General features: G+C 51.9%; 1 protein-coding gene across 2 annotated transcripts in view; it reads right to left on the bottom strand.

The window, feature by feature from the left end:
* Positions 1-17,437, bottom strand: part of EIPR1 (EARP complex and GARP complex interacting protein 1) — a 122,827-nt gene extending 105,390 nt beyond the window's left edge. Inside the window, exons 1-2 of one of the 2 annotated variants that reach the window (XM_036881647.2) lie at positions 17,281-17,437; positions 2,193-2,276 (exon numbers count right to left, since the gene is read on the bottom strand). In XM_036881647.2, coding sequence (XP_036737542.1) covers positions 2,193-2,276; positions 17,281-17,322 — 126 coding nt within the window. In that variant the 5' untranslated portion in view covers positions 17,323-17,437. Of the gene's footprint in view, positions 1-2,192; positions 2,277-10,374; positions 10,408-17,280 lie in introns of those variants that run through there. The other variant, XM_057497484.1, reaches the window with a different exon arrangement.
* Between the last annotated feature and the right edge of the window lie 354 nt (positions 17,438-17,791).

The raw sequence follows: 17,791 nt of genomic DNA, 5'->3' as shown, positions 1-17,791 counted from the left end.
CCAGCCACCTGGGACGGCAGCTCAGCGCGACCGAGCCCCCCGCGGTCCCTGGATCCTGTTAGCAGCGCATGTGCTGGGACCCGACCCCACCGCCACCTCGCTCCCAAAAGGATCTATGGAAGGCTGAGACTGTGTCACTTGGGGCTGATCCCCGCTTAGTGTCATAACCAAACAACTTTGGCTGATAAAACCAGATACAGTGTAACTTATTCATGTAACTTAATGCCTTACATTGCCTTATTTTGTTTTTAATTCACGTGTTTGTTAGCTTTCAATAGAAAAATTTTATAAGCATACCTAATTAAATAATTTCTTCCTTGTCCTCAAAGTTCAAAAACCAATGCTTTACCAAAAAGGTCAATGTGACAGCCTCAGAATCGGGTGGAATCAAAAAGCAAGCAGATGAGAAGAAGGCACTTAGGTGAACACTTAGGTGAAGGCCGGGAGAACACCTGCCCCTGACGAGCTCTGCCCAGCTGCCCCCCAGACAGAAGCCCCACACCTGACCCCTGACTCCTGCCCACTGGTGTGGTGGCTCCTCCAGATGCAGGAGCTGTGAACGGTGGGGCCCAGGGCAGGGGAGGGGGGCAGAGGGTGGGGCATGGGGGCAGGGAACAGGGGAAGGGGATGGGAGCAAGAGGCAGGGGCAGGGTAAGGGGCAGGGGGCAGGGGGCAGGCCTCAGCCCAAGGGCAGCTGGGCCTCTGTCCCCACCTCTGTGCTGTTACCTGGCTGGTTCCCTCCCTCTGCCCTTCAGGCAGCATCCCCCAGACTGCAGGGCATCATTGCTGGGATTCCTCTTTCCCTGTTACACTGGCCATTGGCGACCATTTTTATAAATAAGTCATTCCCATCGGACATTGTCCAGGAAAAAGTAACACATACATAAACCTGAAAATCAGAAAACAATTCACATCACAAACATTCCCGTCACCTCAAGAACCATGGCTCAGATTCTGGGGCACATCAGTTTCAGTTGCCAATGTAGTGATCCAACATTTATATATGTTGCAAAACGATCCACTTTTTTTACACAATAGTTATCACATAGTATTTACAATTCTAATATTTCACTGAATCTCTCAACCATTCTTAAGGTGTAATGCTTACAAGTAGTTTATAACTCCTAACAGGTGTAGTGAGTGAACACTAGTCCAAGGAGAGTAACCAGGTTCAATCACATGATTCCACCATCATACAAGTCAATTCCATGTTACCCAATCTAATATTTGCACATGTTAATTGGCTCTAATTTTTCACAATTATATGTACTGTTACAACAGTATCCCTTATATATAAAGCTTTTCTGTCTTGGATATAGGAATTACAGGTTAAATAATATGGACATTACTTTTAAGTCTCTAGCTATATGTCACCCAATTAGTTGCCAAAATGACTGATAACCTAAAGTCCCTCATCAGCATATGAGAGGAACAATGTCACTATAGCCTATTCAGCAGCAAATATTCTTTGGCAGCTACTTTAATGCCATGGCCCCCATGGGACAGTGAGGAGGGCCCTGCCCACTGACATGGCCTCATGTGCACTTCCCCAGGATCAAAGGCAGAGCACGTCTTCCCAGCATCCCCAGCGCCTGTGATGCACAGAAAGTAGACAGAGTTACCTCTGTTTGAGCCATGAGGAAAACGAAGTCCAGCAAGATCATCCCAGTCACTCAAGGTCACTTGTTTGTGTCAAGCCATCGGCTGAACACTGAGCTCATGTGTATCCAATATTCTTTCTACCACAGTGGCCAGAACAGCAAATGGTTCACATCCTATGACCGACCTAGATGGACTGGCAGAGATGGCCTGGAGCTCTGTTCAAAGGGGGTGGCCTCATCCAGGCTCAGGTACAGAGAGTGCTGTGGGCAATTAAAGGGGTCACCCTCTGGCCCAGGAAGAAGGGGTGATGCTGGCAATGCCCCCAGGCTGCTTCTCAGTCATTTGAGAGGTAAATTCCATATGACCACAAACCCAAAACATAAAACCAAGCCAGTCACGCTACACAGAATAAGTCTGAATTACTGAACTCAAGCATTGCATACAGTTGGATATTTAAACCCCAATGAAAGTTTTACTTCATGTGGCATTAATTTTCTCAAATGTTGTTTGGAAAATCAAGAGCAAAATTGGTTATAAAACTAAGAATAGGCTTGGTAATTAACATGTATACATTTGTTAAAAATAGTTACCTGATTATCATATTTAAGAGACTGTGTCCCAACCAAAAACCGAATGGCATCTGTTTCTGCAGTCTGAGGCGTCAGAGCACGTGCCTGCAGGAGGGAAGAAAAACGCACAAACACTTATGAAGTTAGATTTAACAGAGAGATTAAAAAGGCAGTTACCTCCTCTGCTGCTGAAGGAGTATCAACTAGTACAAAGTGCCTGCGAGACAATTCAGATACGATGAGAAGCCTTCAACTTTTGTGTGCTTTGTGACACAATTCCACTTCAAATATGTATATGGAAACAACTGCATATAGGCACAAAAATAAAGTAATAAACATGTAAATTACGCTTTTAATAAAACCATAATTATAAACATTAATATACTGGTTGAATAAATTTCTCTACACCCGTACTGCAGAAAACGGTAGAGCAGGTGGACGAAGTCGCCTACAGAGGACACCTGAAAAGCCAAACAAAATCCTCTGAATTTGTCTCCCGTCCTCAGAAATGCCCGACCTGGGAGAGGAGGGAACCTCAGGGAGGTGAGACTGCCCTCTGGCCCACTCTCACCGAGCGGCATCCGTCAGTCTGGGAAATGTGGCTGAGTGGCCGCTGCTGAGGAGAGCTTCTGATAGGCCCAGGGGGCTGGAGGTACAGACACAAAGTTGTGTGGTGTGTCCTTTGGCCCAGGGCCCACCACACAGAAGGGGCCAGCAAAGCACTATGGCTTCGCATGGGGACCCCACAGGGTCACAGGCCAAGAGAAGGTGAACTGGAATTAGATCAGCTCACAAACTAACATCCAAATCACCTGAGCCCATGATTAGATTTAAGGTGTCTGAGCATGCAGGTGCTTCTGTGCCAGCCAGGCCCCTGCAGCAGGAACAGGAAGTCCTCTGGAGGAAGGTAAAGGCATCTAAAGTTTCTGCAATTTTTCACACAGTGTCTAACACTCAATCAAAAATAGCCAGTCATAAAATAAGACAAAATTAGGGTCAAAAACCAAACAAGAGAAAAAGGTCACTTGAGCATTCAGATGATCAGGTTCCCTGGGACACAAGCTCCACAGTGCTAAGTTCTGTGCACGGGACATGTCCTGGGAAGCGCTCTTGGGAACAACACCACGCAGGGGTGAAGGACGTGGGCCTGTCAGAGGGAAAGCGGGACTGCAGTGCGGCCTCTGCCAATCCCGGGGGAGTCAGGAGCCGGAATGGCCTTTGGAGTCAAGGCAGGACGGCCGGGCGCTCTCACCGCCGACCCCGACCCCCACCCGCCATCCCTGCCTGCGGGCTGCCCCTGGAGAGGGTGTGACCCGGGCAAAGGGGTTCTGTTGGGCTGAGGGCAACCCTAGAGCAGGACCCAGCGGAGAGCTCCCTGCCGCCCACGGACCCAGAAGTTGCCGGGTTTCCTGAAAGAGAGATCTGGGCAGGGCGCCACAGCACCAACGGCCAAGCCTATACGCAGGAATCAAGAAGTGAAACTAAGAATTTCGGTGATGAATCTGAGGCCTGGGGAGGAAAAGATTATGCAACTGGTTAATATTAGAGCTGTGACTACTACTTCCGGCTTATAAATTCAAACCCAGCTTTCAGTACAACGAGAAGGCCTAGATCAAGGCCCGTGAGTACCTCTCCCGGTGCCCGAGTCCCTCTCAGGCACCCTCAGGTGAGCGGGACTCAGCAGGTGAGGGGGACTCGGCAGGTGAGGGGGACTCGGCAGGTGAGGGGGACTCGGGCAGGTGAGGGGGACTCGGCAGGTGACGGGGACTCGGCAGGTGACGGGGACTCGGGCAGGTGAGGGGGACTCGGGCAGGTGAGGGGGACTCGGGCAGGTGACGGGGACTCGGGCAGGTGAGCGGGACTCGGGCAGGTGAGCGGGACTCGGGCAGGTGAGAGGGACCCGGGCAGGTGAGGGGGACTCGGGCAGGTGAGGGGGACCCGGGCAGGTGAGGGGGACTCGGGCAGGTGAGCGGGACTCGGACAGGTGAGGGGGACCCGGGCAGGTGAGGGGGACCCGGGCAGGTGAGGGGTCTGTGGGCCGTGCTGGCTTTGGGGACGGAAGAAGTAGTCCATGAACAAAGGTGTCCAGGTGGCCTCTAGAACCAGAAAAGGCAAAGGGACGCATTCTCCCCCGAGACTCCTCAGGAATGAAGCCTGGACAATGATACGGCTTCAGCAGTGAGGCCCATCCTGGGCTTCGGGATGACAGAACTCTGGGGTAACAAAATGCGGTTCTTTCAGGCCATTGCATTGCTGCTGATTTGTTAAGACAGGAACAGGACACCAATGCCACACAGTGGTCACGAAGCGGGCCCCGCGGCCCACATCCTGTCCCCCAAGCAGCCAGAAACAGGCTTGAGGCACCACTCCCTCCCCTACCACAGCAAGTCCCGACATATTTTTTTCAACTTCTTGATTCATTCTTTTTCAGACACAGTAAGAGAGACAGTCTGACCGCCCTCCTGACTGTGGGTTCCACCTGGTCCTGCCCCGTTTCCACGGCCGAGGCAAACCAGCTCTGGGCAGAGGGTGGCCCTCCCCCGGGGTGCTCTCTGGGGGGCGCAAGGATGCCGCATACATCCCACCCTTCTCCAAAAGGGTCACTGGCACAAAAAAATACCAAATACATTTCAGGAAAACCAAAAAAGTATGTGTAAAGCAGTATTAACATTATTAGACATTTAAAGGGGAAAAAAAACCTATTCCAGCCAATTGTTTAAACCATGTGTAAGGCCCCATGGTCAGTGTGCCTACATCCCTTCAGCAAAACCTGGCTGCAAAATCTTTGGAGTCTTAGACCGAAAACTAAGGCGTTCTCTGTGAATCTACAGGCCTGCCAAAAACATACATGTGCAAACACAGCACCCTGCACATATCAGCATGTATCCTGTCCCAGACCCCTTGAATCCCATCCAATTTAAACACCCCTCACTGAGAGAAAAAGGGCTCTGATGAGGGAAGGTCCACACCACTCCAGGAAGGCAAAACCCAGGGGCTCTGAGGGCTGACCCTTGCATCACAGAGGCCATTCAGGACCGGCGCCCCTCCCAACAAGAGCACCAAGACGCCATGGAGGCACCCCAGGTGGACAAAGCCTGCAAGTCCCCAAAACTGGGATCCAGGAGAGGAGTTATGTGAAAAGGAATGAGTGACCTCCATTAAAAGAGGTCCACGGTCCAAGGCAGTCATTAAGAGCAGACCTCACAGGCCTGCATGGCAGAGCCACGGCGGCTGCCACAGAGGAGGCAGCAGCCCCGCCCCCAGCAAGCGGACTCCCGTTAGGAGAGGGGGCGAGACGCCACAAGGGCAAGACAGCAGGTGAGCACCAGGAGCGCCAGCGCAGACCCTGTCACAGAAAACTGGCATCCACTAAAACACGCCCACAAGCTCAGCTTCAGCCAGAGGCAGGATTAAAGCCATCACTTTAAAATAGAAAAAAAAACAAAAAGTCAACTGTATCACTGGTTATTAGGCTGAAAAGAAGGACATTTCAGGCATGCAGAAGCTGCTTGAGTACCAACAGGGAACCGGTGTCCAAGTTGCTTCAGTTTAAGCAGTTTATAAGGCCAGGAATTACACATCTGAAGAGGAATAATGGTAAACATTCGGAAACACTCTAACCAGATCATGTGCTTCAGACAGGAAAGCTGCCAGTTTCAGAAAAGCACCACAAATTTGAAACTGTGTTGTTCTATCTCACACAGGACTTCAAAAAAAAAAAGATGTGAAGAAGAAAATCATTCCTGTAAAAAAAATCTCAACTGCATCTTTAAAAATTACAGCAAACCTTCACAAAAGTTGAAGACCTTTCTAGTACATTATTGGGTAAAATTACAAAAATACCTTAATTCTGGCCATTTTGATAACAGATGTTTATCTATGTAACCCTGCTTATTCAATTAAGCAAATGACACAGTGACCCTTGTCAGCCTGGCCGTAGGATGGTTTCAGGTGTTCCAGTACTAAGATCGAGTCTCTATAGTAGTAACCTAGGTCACAAAACATTTCCTCGTATTTTCTCTCGGTTTGTCCTCACAATTCAATGAAGCAGGCATGAAGACAGGATGGATGCCATTATTCCCATTTAGAAGACAAAGATGCTGAGGACCAGAGACATTAAGTGACTTAGGGTCACAAATGTGCTATGGGGGAAAACAACAGACTCCCAGCCGCAAGTCCAGTCCTCTTTCTTTTCTATGGGAAGCAGCAAACTGACAACAGGATGTTTATGTGTTTGAAGTTGGAACATGGGTCACTTTATTACAATTCCACGTGTTTTCCCATTCTCGAAAGAAAGGCCGCCATGCTCTCTTCATAGACCTGTCTTTCTCATCCACCACCGCCACTTCGTGCCCCTCCCCGTGGACAGCCCCTGGAGATGCTGAGGAGCAGCACAAAGAGTCAGAACACGGAACGGCTTCCACTGTCCCGGGAGGCACAGGATCAGTGGCAGGATATTAACTGAGAGCGTAAAATTTCCTTGGGAAACTCAAAATTGTATTTACTCATTCAGCGAGTAAATGCTTACCCTGCATAACAGACAGCGGAACCCACGGTCACGACTTCCACCTAGAGCCACACTCCAGGTAAGTGTGAGGCTCCGCCAACAGGAGGCGGGCGGGGAAGGGCTTTTCTTGGAGCAGGTAAACCCAGGGCCAGTCACCCTTCCACGGTGGGCAAGCTCCCGCCAGAACGGCCCTCTTCACCAAGTCACTTGCCCCAGACAACCCAGAGGACGAGGCCGTAACCAGGACGAAGAAGCAGAGTGCCAAAGAGACCACCTGAACAGCAGATCCCTGCCCCGCCTCCTCGCAGGCGGCTTTCTAAAGAGAAAGAGCACGGAGTGCCCGCCTCCTCCTCCTGGGCTGGACAGACCCCCCAAACACAGAGGAGGGGGATGCATTACGAGGAGACCTCCTGGGCGACTCGAGAGGCCTGTGGCACGGAGCTAGGCCTCTGAGGCGGGGGCGTAGCCCGCAGGACTGGCACTCAGTCCCCTGTTCACGACTGCAAGCTATGCTGCCCACTCCGCCTGCCGCTGCCTGTGGCCCAGGCGCCCACCCACCGTCCCACTGCCCCTGCGCACCCAGCCCCCGCCTCCAGCAACCAGCTGCCTGCACACCGGCCCTGCAAGCTGCCTGTCCTGCCTCTGCTTCCTCCCCTCACCTGGGGAGCCAGCTGGCACCCGCCCCACCCTTCCGCACCCTGGCTCCTCACTCTCTGTCCTTCCCGATCACCGCCAACCTCACTGGGTGCACAGCCCGGAGCCTCTCTCCGCTGACTGCCCGGCCCCCTCCCCGTGGGCCCCCTGCAGGCGTGTGAGGCCTGGCCCCAGAGCCCTGCTGGGACACCCCACCTTCCACCGGTCCTGCCTGGGGACCTGCCCCACCCTGCAGGCACACACACCCGCCCGGCCGCCTCCACAGGCAGCTCCCTTCCCCAAGCCTCACTCCGCTACTGCCTGGTCTCCTGTGCCCACCTGTACCCAGACCAGTAGCACCTGGGTCAGCTACACTGGTGCCAGCCCCTCCGCAGCCCATGAGGCCATTGGCTGCCAGCGCTCCAGTCCCCTCCCCTGCCCTGTCACTGCCAGCAGTCAGAAATCCTGGCCCTCCCGCAGCTCCCCCAGCCCTGAGGTCGCCCCCACGCCCTGCAGAGGGACCCCTCGGCCATGCCTTCACCAGCGCTCCTGATGGGGATCCCTGCCTGCACCCCGCCCACCTCACCCCCCATCTGGGCAGAAGGGCCGTGGGGTACAGCTGGCTCGTCCTCACTCCCTCCTCCCAAACTCTAGGCAGTCACCCAAAGCCTGAAGGAGGAGGAAGGCAGAAGCGCAGACCCTGTGCTCCGTGAAACTCAGCAACTGCTGGGGCCAAGAAGCAGAGGTGGAGGCGAGGCTGCAGGGCAGAGGGGCACCCGGGACACGCAGGGCCTGCGGGGAGCTGGAGGACGGCAGCACGTGGCCTCGCCAAGGACGCGGCCGCACCGGGGGCACCCCTGGCCTCAGCCACCTTGGCCTGGGGATGAGTTCACTCACGGACAAACCCCCTGCTGCCGGACGCCGGCCTGGGGCCCGGGCCTGGGGCATGGGCCGGCCCAGTGAGCAGCACAGGAGCGCAGGAAGGCTCACCCACGGGAAGACCAGGCCGGGGGAGCGGGTGCCGGAGCCCTGCCACCCGGGGACACAGAACAACAGGAAGAGATGTCAGGAGACCACATGCCCCTGATGTTGCTGCAGAAGAGCTGAAACCTGAAATTACACATATTGACATATCTTTATAAAATTGAATGCAGCAATCACCTCTTCAAAACAGAGAGAGAAGAAAAAAGTAGAAGAGAAAAAGGGGAAAATTCAAAGCACAGCTGAGAGAAGGTACGGCGAAACAATGCGGACGCGTGGGCCTGAGCTCGTGGAACAAAACCAGGCCCACCGTGGGAGGATGGGCAGGGGATGGGCAGGGGACAGAGCTGGGGAAGGGCGGGGGATGGGGGGGGGATGGGGCTGGGGACGGGGCAGGGGATGGGCAGGGGACAGAGCTAGGGACAGGCAGGGGAAGGGCGGGGGACGGGAGGGGGACGGGGCTGGGGACGGGGCAGGGGACGGGCAAGGTACGGGCAGGGGACAGGGCTGGGGACGGGGCAGAGGACAGGCAGGGGATGGGTGGGGGATAGGGCAGGGGAAGGGCAGGGTATGGGCAGAGGATGGGCAGGGGACGGGGCAGGGGACGGGGCTGGGAATGGGCAGGAGACAGGCAGGGGATGGGGCAGGGGACGGGGCAGGGTATGGGCAGGGGCCTGGGCAGGGGACGGGCAGAGGATGGGGCAGGGGAAGGGCAGGGGGCTGGGGACGGGGCTGGGGTCAGGCCAGGGCTGAGCTCAGGAAGTTCCAGGTCACAAAGGAAATCCCATTCAAAACTGGAGGACACTCAAAAATCAATAAAATCAAGACATCACTGTTGGGAAGAAAATTCAGGGGTCTAAAATTTGGTATTGATAAAAAAAGAATGAGAACAAACAAAGCTCCCAACTGAGGGAGCTCTTAAAGAACACCCCGGCAGCTGGTCCTCGGTCCCAAGAGGCCCCCATCACCCGGCCCGGGTCTGGGTGTGTGGGTGCCGACCCAGCAGGGCTGATTTGGGGTTCCCTGCATAGAGCTCACCTGGCACACTGTAGATAGTAAACACTTGTCAACTAAGTAAGTGAAAGAATTTCCAGGAAAACAAACTACCAAAACTAATCTCAAAAGAAAGAGAGAAACCTGGGTGGAAACGGAGGGATAAGGGCGGGAAAAAAGAAAGGGGGCATTAGGATTAGCACGTATAGTGGGGGGAGGGCTGTGCAACACAGAGAAGACAAGTAGTGATGTTACAGCATCTTACTGCGCGGATGGACAGTGACTGTGAAGGGGTATGTGGGGGGGACTTGGTGAAGGGGGGAGCCTAGTAAACATAATGTCCTTCATGTAATTGTAGATTAATGATACCAAAATAAAATTTAAAAAAAAAGGAAAGACAGAAACCTGAACAGCTAGTTGCCATGGCTCAGGAAGCCAGTGCCAGGAGAGCGCAGGGCAGCAGGGACAGGCGAGGCCAGCGTGCTCGCACGGAGACAGAAGGGACGCTCCCGAATGCTTTGCACACAGCCAGGATCACAAAACTCAAGCAAGAAAATGTACGGAAAATTACATTATGTTATGAATGTCAGGAGCAAAGTTCCAAGTAAAATATCAGACAGAGCCCAGCAGGGTGCTGTCTGATGACCAGGTAGGATTCTTTCCAGAGAGGCAAGAGGGCCGACATTTTGACAGGAATGAAAGCGACCAGAGGATCAGAAGAGAAACATCATGACTGGATATCAGTCCCGTGGATACTGAAAGCACTTGAGAAACTGAATATCCATCTCCGACTGTAAAAGTCCCAAGGGGTAAAACGGCAAGCCCTTGGCAGGGGGCCTGATGACAGGGACTTCCTGACCCGCAGCAGGCAGACCCCAGGGCCACACCATTCCCTGGCCAGCATATGGTAGAAAAGCCGCAAGCCCAGGCAGCTCGCCTGGGCTGCACCTCCCACAACACATGGCAGGGGCTGTGGGGTTGCTCACCCCTCCCACCCTCCGTGGCTCACACCCTCTGCACTGCTGGCTGTCCAGTTAGTGGCACTGCCAGGGAAGGCCACTGCAAAGGAGCCCACAGCATCATTCTTACCAGCCCTCCAACCCACATGGCCCTCTACGCCTGGCCAAGCTCACATCCGGGATTGGTAGGAAGGGCGGCATGGGCTTAGACAGGAGCCATGGGACAGGTCCCCGCTGTCCACACCGCCAGTGCCACACCCACTGCATGGGCCACGCTGAGTCACAGGCCTGGGCCCAGTGCGCGCACACCGCTGCTGGGAAGTCGCTCCTCCCACAAGCCTGCTGTGCTGGCACATGTGTCCCTCAGTGTGTCTGCTAAAGGCCTGTTGGCCCTCACAACTACACAAGATCTTCTTCATGTCAGAAGTTCAAACAAATAAGCTTACAGGAGAGAAATTCTTATCTTGTTTATAGAGCCTTTGAAATAGTCATAAAGAAGTACAATTGAGAGCTGGTGATTAAACTTGTTTTTAGAAAGTTGTTTTCTACTGACAAGCGCACTAAGTGTGTGTGAAAGCATTTCAAATTTCATTTACACTATAACAAATTCAAAAAAATTCTGGAGAAACATTTATAATAATGATTACAGTACTTAGTAAAGAATAATTTATACAGTATTTGAATATGCAACAAATCTATAACATTAAACTATAAGATGGCTTTGCACTGAAATATAACACTGTTAAAATGCAGTGTCTCCCCCTGCATCAGTTGGGAAGCAACAAATCTATTTACTACTTGATCACAGTTAGTCCTGTGAAATAATTCTCACCTTAAGGGAAGGTCTTAAAACCCACCCAAGAAGTGGCAGCATTACTTGTCTTACCAGTGTAAACAGATGCCCAGTCATTGTCGTACAGAGCACGCATGGCAGGACAAGCTCCCCCTAGATGGGCCCGACTGTGATAATGGGGCCCAAGACCTTAAACACACAGCACAGAAGGACACACAATCAGAAACAAGACACCAGAAGAGAACCGAGGGTGACAGGGACTTAGCATCAGCCAGGCAGTCCAGGGCACAGATAGAAAAATAAGGCATGGTATTAAACCAAAATCAAACGTTGCTGAGCAAAAACTGAAAAGCTGGCTGTCCTGCCGGTGGGTCTCAGCCCCGGGCAAGTCACGGTGGATTCAATGTGACTGAAGAAATGACAGTAGAATTTTCTCGGGGTGAAAGGGTTATACCCAATTTTATTTCCTCAGTGGCAGGTCAACCACTCAAATCCCATTCACTCAAGAGCGAATCTGCAGGCAGCAAGCCGGTCTCTGCCTCTGGGCCCCTCTGCCCGCACAGCCAGCCCAGTCTCTGTCCTTGGCACTGCCACCACTCCAGCCTCTGCTCTCCTGCAGCCATGCCACCGTGTCGCTCAGAGCCCTGGGCAGGGCTCTTTATATAGAGTCAATAACGACACATTGCCCACACGTGTGTGGTGAGCTAGCCGACCAGGGCCAGGGGAGAATCCTGGCCGCAGGAACCTTCACTTCATCCACACTGGCTCAACAAGTCTAACTAAGAAAAATACACCTAAGTCTTTACTCCGTTTCCTGCATCTTAACTTCAGTGGCTAAAATTCATTGTATTTTTACTAACGACCTCTTGGTGCGGAATCACAGGGTGCTAAGCCTCAAGAGACTGCCTAGTCCACTCTTTTGCCCAACGCAGGAACACTCTCAAGACATTATAACCCCCAGATAGTCGCACACTCCTCCAGAGTATCTGCTGACCACCCAGCACCTACGAAGGGACCCCACAATTCTGACATGCAAGTTAAGGACTCCTCCCACTCTCCCCTGTCAAACCTGTCCTTCGCCTCTCAGAGCCACTGTCCCATCACCTAGAACAGCACATCTCAAACTGTGACATGCAAGCAAATCGCCCAGGCAGCCCACGGGACGCAGATCCTGACTCCGCAGGTCTGGCTCCAGGTGACAGGGCTGCCGCTGGTCCGGGAACCACAGTGACCTGCAAGGGTCTACACAGCCTTCCTGACTCTGCCTGTTAGAACCTCCCGGCACCAGAATCTGTTCCACTTTACAGTACAGATTTTAAAAGCCAGGCCCTCCTGGGCTCTTAAACCATACCGATGCCGGGGTTCTTGTTCACGAAGCTGAAGAATGAGCTTCACAAACACTCAAGGTAGGAGAGCAAGGTACAGGCTTTTATTTAGAGACAGAGTGAAAGGACAGAGCTCCCGGCTCCCACCAGGAGGGGACAAGAGAGTCCGGGGTGGTGCGTTGTCTAGGGGTTTTATAGGCAGTTGAGGATTTTCGAGAACAGGAAAAAAATGCTTAGGATTGTGGACTTAAGTGGTCCCAGAATATTTAGAATTAACTTAACACAAGCAGCTTCCTCTGATGATCTCTCCCTGAGATACCAGCATCTTGGTCTGGGGGCAATGAAACAAGGCCACCTGCTCAGCCCCCAAGGTGGGCTGAGGCATTGTTTGCTGAAGAGTAAGTTAAGAATTTCTGATGTCTTAACTTCTTGGGTATTAAAATGCAATCTTATCTTTAAGGTGGAATCCTTCTTGCCTTTTACTGTGTCGTTTATGCCTGGGCTTACTTGCTAACTTAGTTGCCCAGTTTGCAAAATCACTTCATCAGATCTGAAGGAGGAAAGACAGCACATAGGCCTGGGCCTTTTAGCATGTTAAAGTGAATCTCACACATGATTATAAATGACTAGCATAATAAAAACATGTGCTACTCTTCTCTATCTGGGGAATATTAACTGATCTCACTGAAGAATGACTCTAGAGCTTAATGTTTAACACAGAGTCTTGGTAGGGGGTTTCCTTGCCTGTAGTTACATGGCTCTGACTGCAGATATCCTGCCCTGCTTTTTCCGGAGGCCCTCACCCTACTACCTACACCCACGGTCCCTGTCTCAATACCTTGCCCCAACATTTCACAGGGAATGGAGCTAAATTAGTATTAATCCAAATAGCTGCAAAGTAAGATGTTAACTGTAATCTCCAGGGCAACCACTAAGAAAATTCAAGCAGATTGCAACGGTTCTTGAGGGCAGGGGGTGGGGAGCCGAGTACTGCAATGCTCACCGTGGTGGCTCTTCAGAACCCGGGGGAAATGGAAGCAGGGAAACCTGCCTGATGGATTCTCAGGCCGAGCCCAGGACTGCAGAGTGCCCGAGGAGGTGGAGACGCCCTTCCAACCCTACACCCACTTCCCCTCTCCCCAACTCTGCAACCTCACCAGAACCAAAAAGGGAGAAGAGCCAGGAGCTGTAACCCACCAGAAGCGGGCAGGAGCTGATTAGCCACGAGGATAAGGGTAAGGGTGAACCCAGCCCATGCATGAGTTATTACATACACATATGTAAATCACACATATGCACACAGATATACATACATATATAGCCATCCTGAGCCACATGTATTTTGAGGGGAAAAAATAAAAAAGAGAAAAGCAAGCAAGTCAGTAAGCTGTAACCAAAACCATGCCTGAGACTTTTAGCTAACTCCACAACACAAACAAATGGACAAATAATAAAACAAAGCATCAAAATATGCTCCAAAGTGAAGCTAAACTTTTATTTCACTTGGATGAACTCTCTGGGCTTCTCCCAAGCCTTTCTATTTCCCAGAAAAACATTCTTCTATATTCCCTTTAACTATTTAAGCAAAAGTATAACATTCAGTTGGAAACAACCCTTTGTCACATACCTGAATAGCATTACTAGACCTGCATGCTAAGCTGCCCATGGGCTCGACACCAGGCTGCGGGCTTGGAGGTCGGCAGTACCCAGGTGCTGTTTAGGCAGCCCTGCTCCCATTTCCCAGTTACCCGGGCTGACTTAGTGGCTCGGCAAGCAGGTATTGTGTACCGGGTAGGGGACAGGAGAGAAGACCTGTATCTAGTCCTCAGTCCACTGGGAGGAAGGGGAGATCTACCCTTGAACGTCTGCTTCTGACAGCATTGCCATTTTAAAAAAAAACCTGAACACACAGGGCCAGAGGGTCTCGCACTGAATAAAAGGCCTCACAAAGCCAAGAGAGGATGGATTGGGGGAAGCCAGCTTCTCTAAAAATCACAAGAAGTTTCAAGGCTCTAAACCCAAGTGTCCTCAATTTTAAAATAGGAAAGAGTAATACCTACGCCCAGGGCTGCCATGATAATTAGTCATGTGACTGTCCACTCAACAAAACTGCAACAGAAAACAAAACCCCACGCAGGAGGAAAGCTGGGTTGGAGGTTCTGTGAGAAAGCAGATGTGACTGGAGTAAGGTGGGGAGGGGACCCCCCGAGGGACATCTCCTGGAAGATGAGCCAGCAGACTGACAGCCCAAAGGGCCAGGCTCAGGGGAGAAAATGGGGCCCAGCATTTACAGAGCTGTGGCAGGAATGTCCAGGCTCACCAGGCAGACACCAGGAAACCTGAACAAATTCAAAAGGAAGCATTTAATACTACAGGGAGCAAAACATAAAGAGCTGTACAAGAAAAACATGAAATCACAGTGCCCTGCTTGCTTCAGCAGCCAACATTTCTATAATTAGAAACGCAAAAACTTGAATATGGATTTGGCAAAACATTGTGATGTAACCATAGTGAGAGTCTAAAGGCTGGTAGAGGGAAAGCGCAAAAAAAGCTGAAATTCTTCATGCGACATGACATCTAGTCATCAGGTTATGCCCAAGATATGAAGCGGGTAGGTAAAGACTAGTTTTTAAAAAGCTGAAGGTGGTTGTTCTCAGGAAATCAGGTAAGGTGAAAAGGGTGTGTTTTGTTTAGGGCCTGATGATTTGAATCAGCTTTTCAACAATTTGACTTCTTAAATGACTCATAAGAATTACCTGACCTTTTACAAATATTAAATCTACAAAAATAATACGAACTAAAATCCTGAGCACGAGTCAAAAGTTCCTTCCTATGAGCTAAAAGATGCCAGTCATCCGATACCAAAATTCCCATAACCACTAAGGTGCTCAGCATTTTATCTTAATGACCCTTCATGTCGATCTTCTGCCTTTTATTTGCCACAGAAGTACCTCACTTGCCCTCCAAGCCTGTCCCCTTCCAATGATGGGCATCAGTCAGAGCCCCACCTTCTAGTGCTAGCACGCCGTTCCCCTCACTCTGAACGTCACTGGAGACCCAACCTCACTAACTCTCGGTCTTCCCATGTTTCCTGCAGTAATGGTTCTTCAGACTCAAGGAAGTCATGGCCCACAGTGCTATCTAAAGTAAAAATGTAAAACAATCAGCTACTTCTTTTGAGATAAAGAAGAAATTCAGATAAAATATTTGATGCCCAAGACACAGATCCACTCCATCAATCTGTCGAATCCCTGGAAATAACATTTTGGTTACCTCAAAACTCTGACACTGAAGATCAAAATCTCTGGGTTGCTTAGGAGAGTGCTTAAAGAGATCAAGAAGCTTTAGGTACATTGGAGGAAGATGCACACTTCAGACAGCATGAGGTCACCTTCTGTCTCCCCACAGGCACCCTCTGGACACACCCACATGCACCCCTTCTCAAACAGAAAGCAGTATAACTTTGTGGTTGTTGGGCTCTGAAGTCAGTTTGGGTTTAAACCTACTGAGGTTAGAATCCCATGTCTATAATCTACTAAGTGATCTTGGACCACAGGAAAATAACACCTAACCAATATGTCTGCTATGAGAATTAAATGAAATATATGTACAGTGCTAAACATAACACATAGCTAAATTCTCAGCAATGGGTAGTTAAGGCACCAGTCTTGTGTGATAGGCCCACCGCCACACCCTGTAGCACAGCTCACTACTCATAGGACATTTAGACCCTGCCTTATTATATGGAATTTATCTGTAAGAATTTTGTCTCATTATAATTAGAACATTTGTTGAATGCTTACTATATAGAAGGTACTATTCTAAGTGCCTGAATTAAATGTATTAACTCACTTAGTTTTCATAACAGCCAGAAGGAATACAGGCTCATTTTCCCATTTTATTGGCAAGGAAACGGAGGCCCAAGGTCACACAGCTGTTAAGTGCTGAAGCCTGGATTGACCCCCTCAGGAGGGTCAGTGGTGCCAAGGCTTCAGTAAGGAGCACTGCGTCTTCTCTCACCGTAAGCTCCTTGAAAGCAGAGGTCATTTATATGTTTAACCCACATTTGCTGCACCCAGTTATGTATCGGGTATTCCTAAGGCAATGAATGAACTGTGCTTTCATCTCTCTGCACCTATTCCTCAGTGGCCTAAGCATAACACGTCCTCAGGAGCCATCTGAATAGACACGGACGTCAGAAGAGGGCTCCAGCAGGCCCCCCACAATGCGACCTACCTGCCCCTCCCGCTCCTCCCACACCCCGTAACCCCCTCTCCCCACTGGGCGCACAGGCTTTCTTGCTGCCCTTCTAAAAGGCGGTGCGACCGCCCGCTTCACTGCTCACACTATGGGCGTCGTGCACGTCTTCTGCTGAGCACCTACTATGTGATGGCCACGGTGAGCAAGCCCTGGAGAACTCAGGACAGGACACTAGTGCGAAGACGGGTGAGATCTGAATAGAGTGTGTACCTCAGGTAATAGGGTTGCACCAATGCTAATTTCTAAGCTTCGATCACTGTGCCCGGTCACGTAAGACGCCAACACTGGGGGAAGCTGGGGGAAGGGTACACGATAACTTGCCGTGTACCTCCGCACCTCTTGGGAAAATGTAACGTTGTTAAAATTAAACAACAACCAAAATACAGCAGACACAGGGCCCGCCTCCGGGACCCGAGCGCGGGAGGAAACCGCACGCTAGCGCGCACACCGAAGGCGGGGAGAAGCACGCCGCACGCCACGGCCGGAGGGAGGCGGCGGGGCTGCCCAGCCCGGGGACCGCGGGCAGGGCCCGTCCTGGTGACCAAGTCCCTCAGCTCCCCCAGCCTCGGTGCCCTCAGGCTGCACAGCGGACCCCGAGGTCCGGCGCGGGCCCCGCTCTGCACACTGCGGGACGCCGCGGGGTCCTCCTGTGACCCACCTGGAACTCCAGCCCGTAGATCACCGGCGCGTCGTCCTCCATGCTCGGCCGCTCACAGGCCTACGCCGGGTTCCTACAGCGACGCTCCCCCGGCTCAAAGCCCATTCATTCCCTATTCAGACTCTTCTGGCCCAGCGCGGCTCCCGTAGTGCTCACTTCCTGTTTTCCTAATGCGTCAGCGATACGCAATGACTGCCGCCAATGGCAGCGGCGCCGGCCTTGTGCGCATGCCCACTTGGCTCCCATCCGGGCTCTCCACGCCCCTGGCCCCGGGAGAGGAGGACGCAGCGGGCGGAGCCTGGATGGCAGTGAGGTCGGGGACGCAGCGGCGACCAGTGGCGAGGAGGCTGGAGGGGCTGTGCCTGAGCCTCAGTAAGGTGTCGTCCCGCCCTGGCCGCTCCACGGTCTCCGGCGTGGAGGCGTCCCTGGAGTCGCTCACCTGGGGCTGTGACCCCGTCGTTTGTCATTAGTACTGTCTGAGCGCGGGGCCTAACGCTGTAGCTCCGTAGTA

The sequence above is a fragment of the Manis pentadactyla genome, chromosome 2 (genome assembly GCF_030020395.1).
Source record: "Manis pentadactyla isolate mManPen7 chromosome 2, mManPen7.hap1, whole genome shotgun sequence".
Taxonomy (NCBI): Eukaryota; Metazoa; Chordata; class Mammalia; order Pholidota; family Manidae; genus Manis; species Manis pentadactyla.
This window is presented reverse-complemented; position numbering and strand designations above follow the sequence as displayed.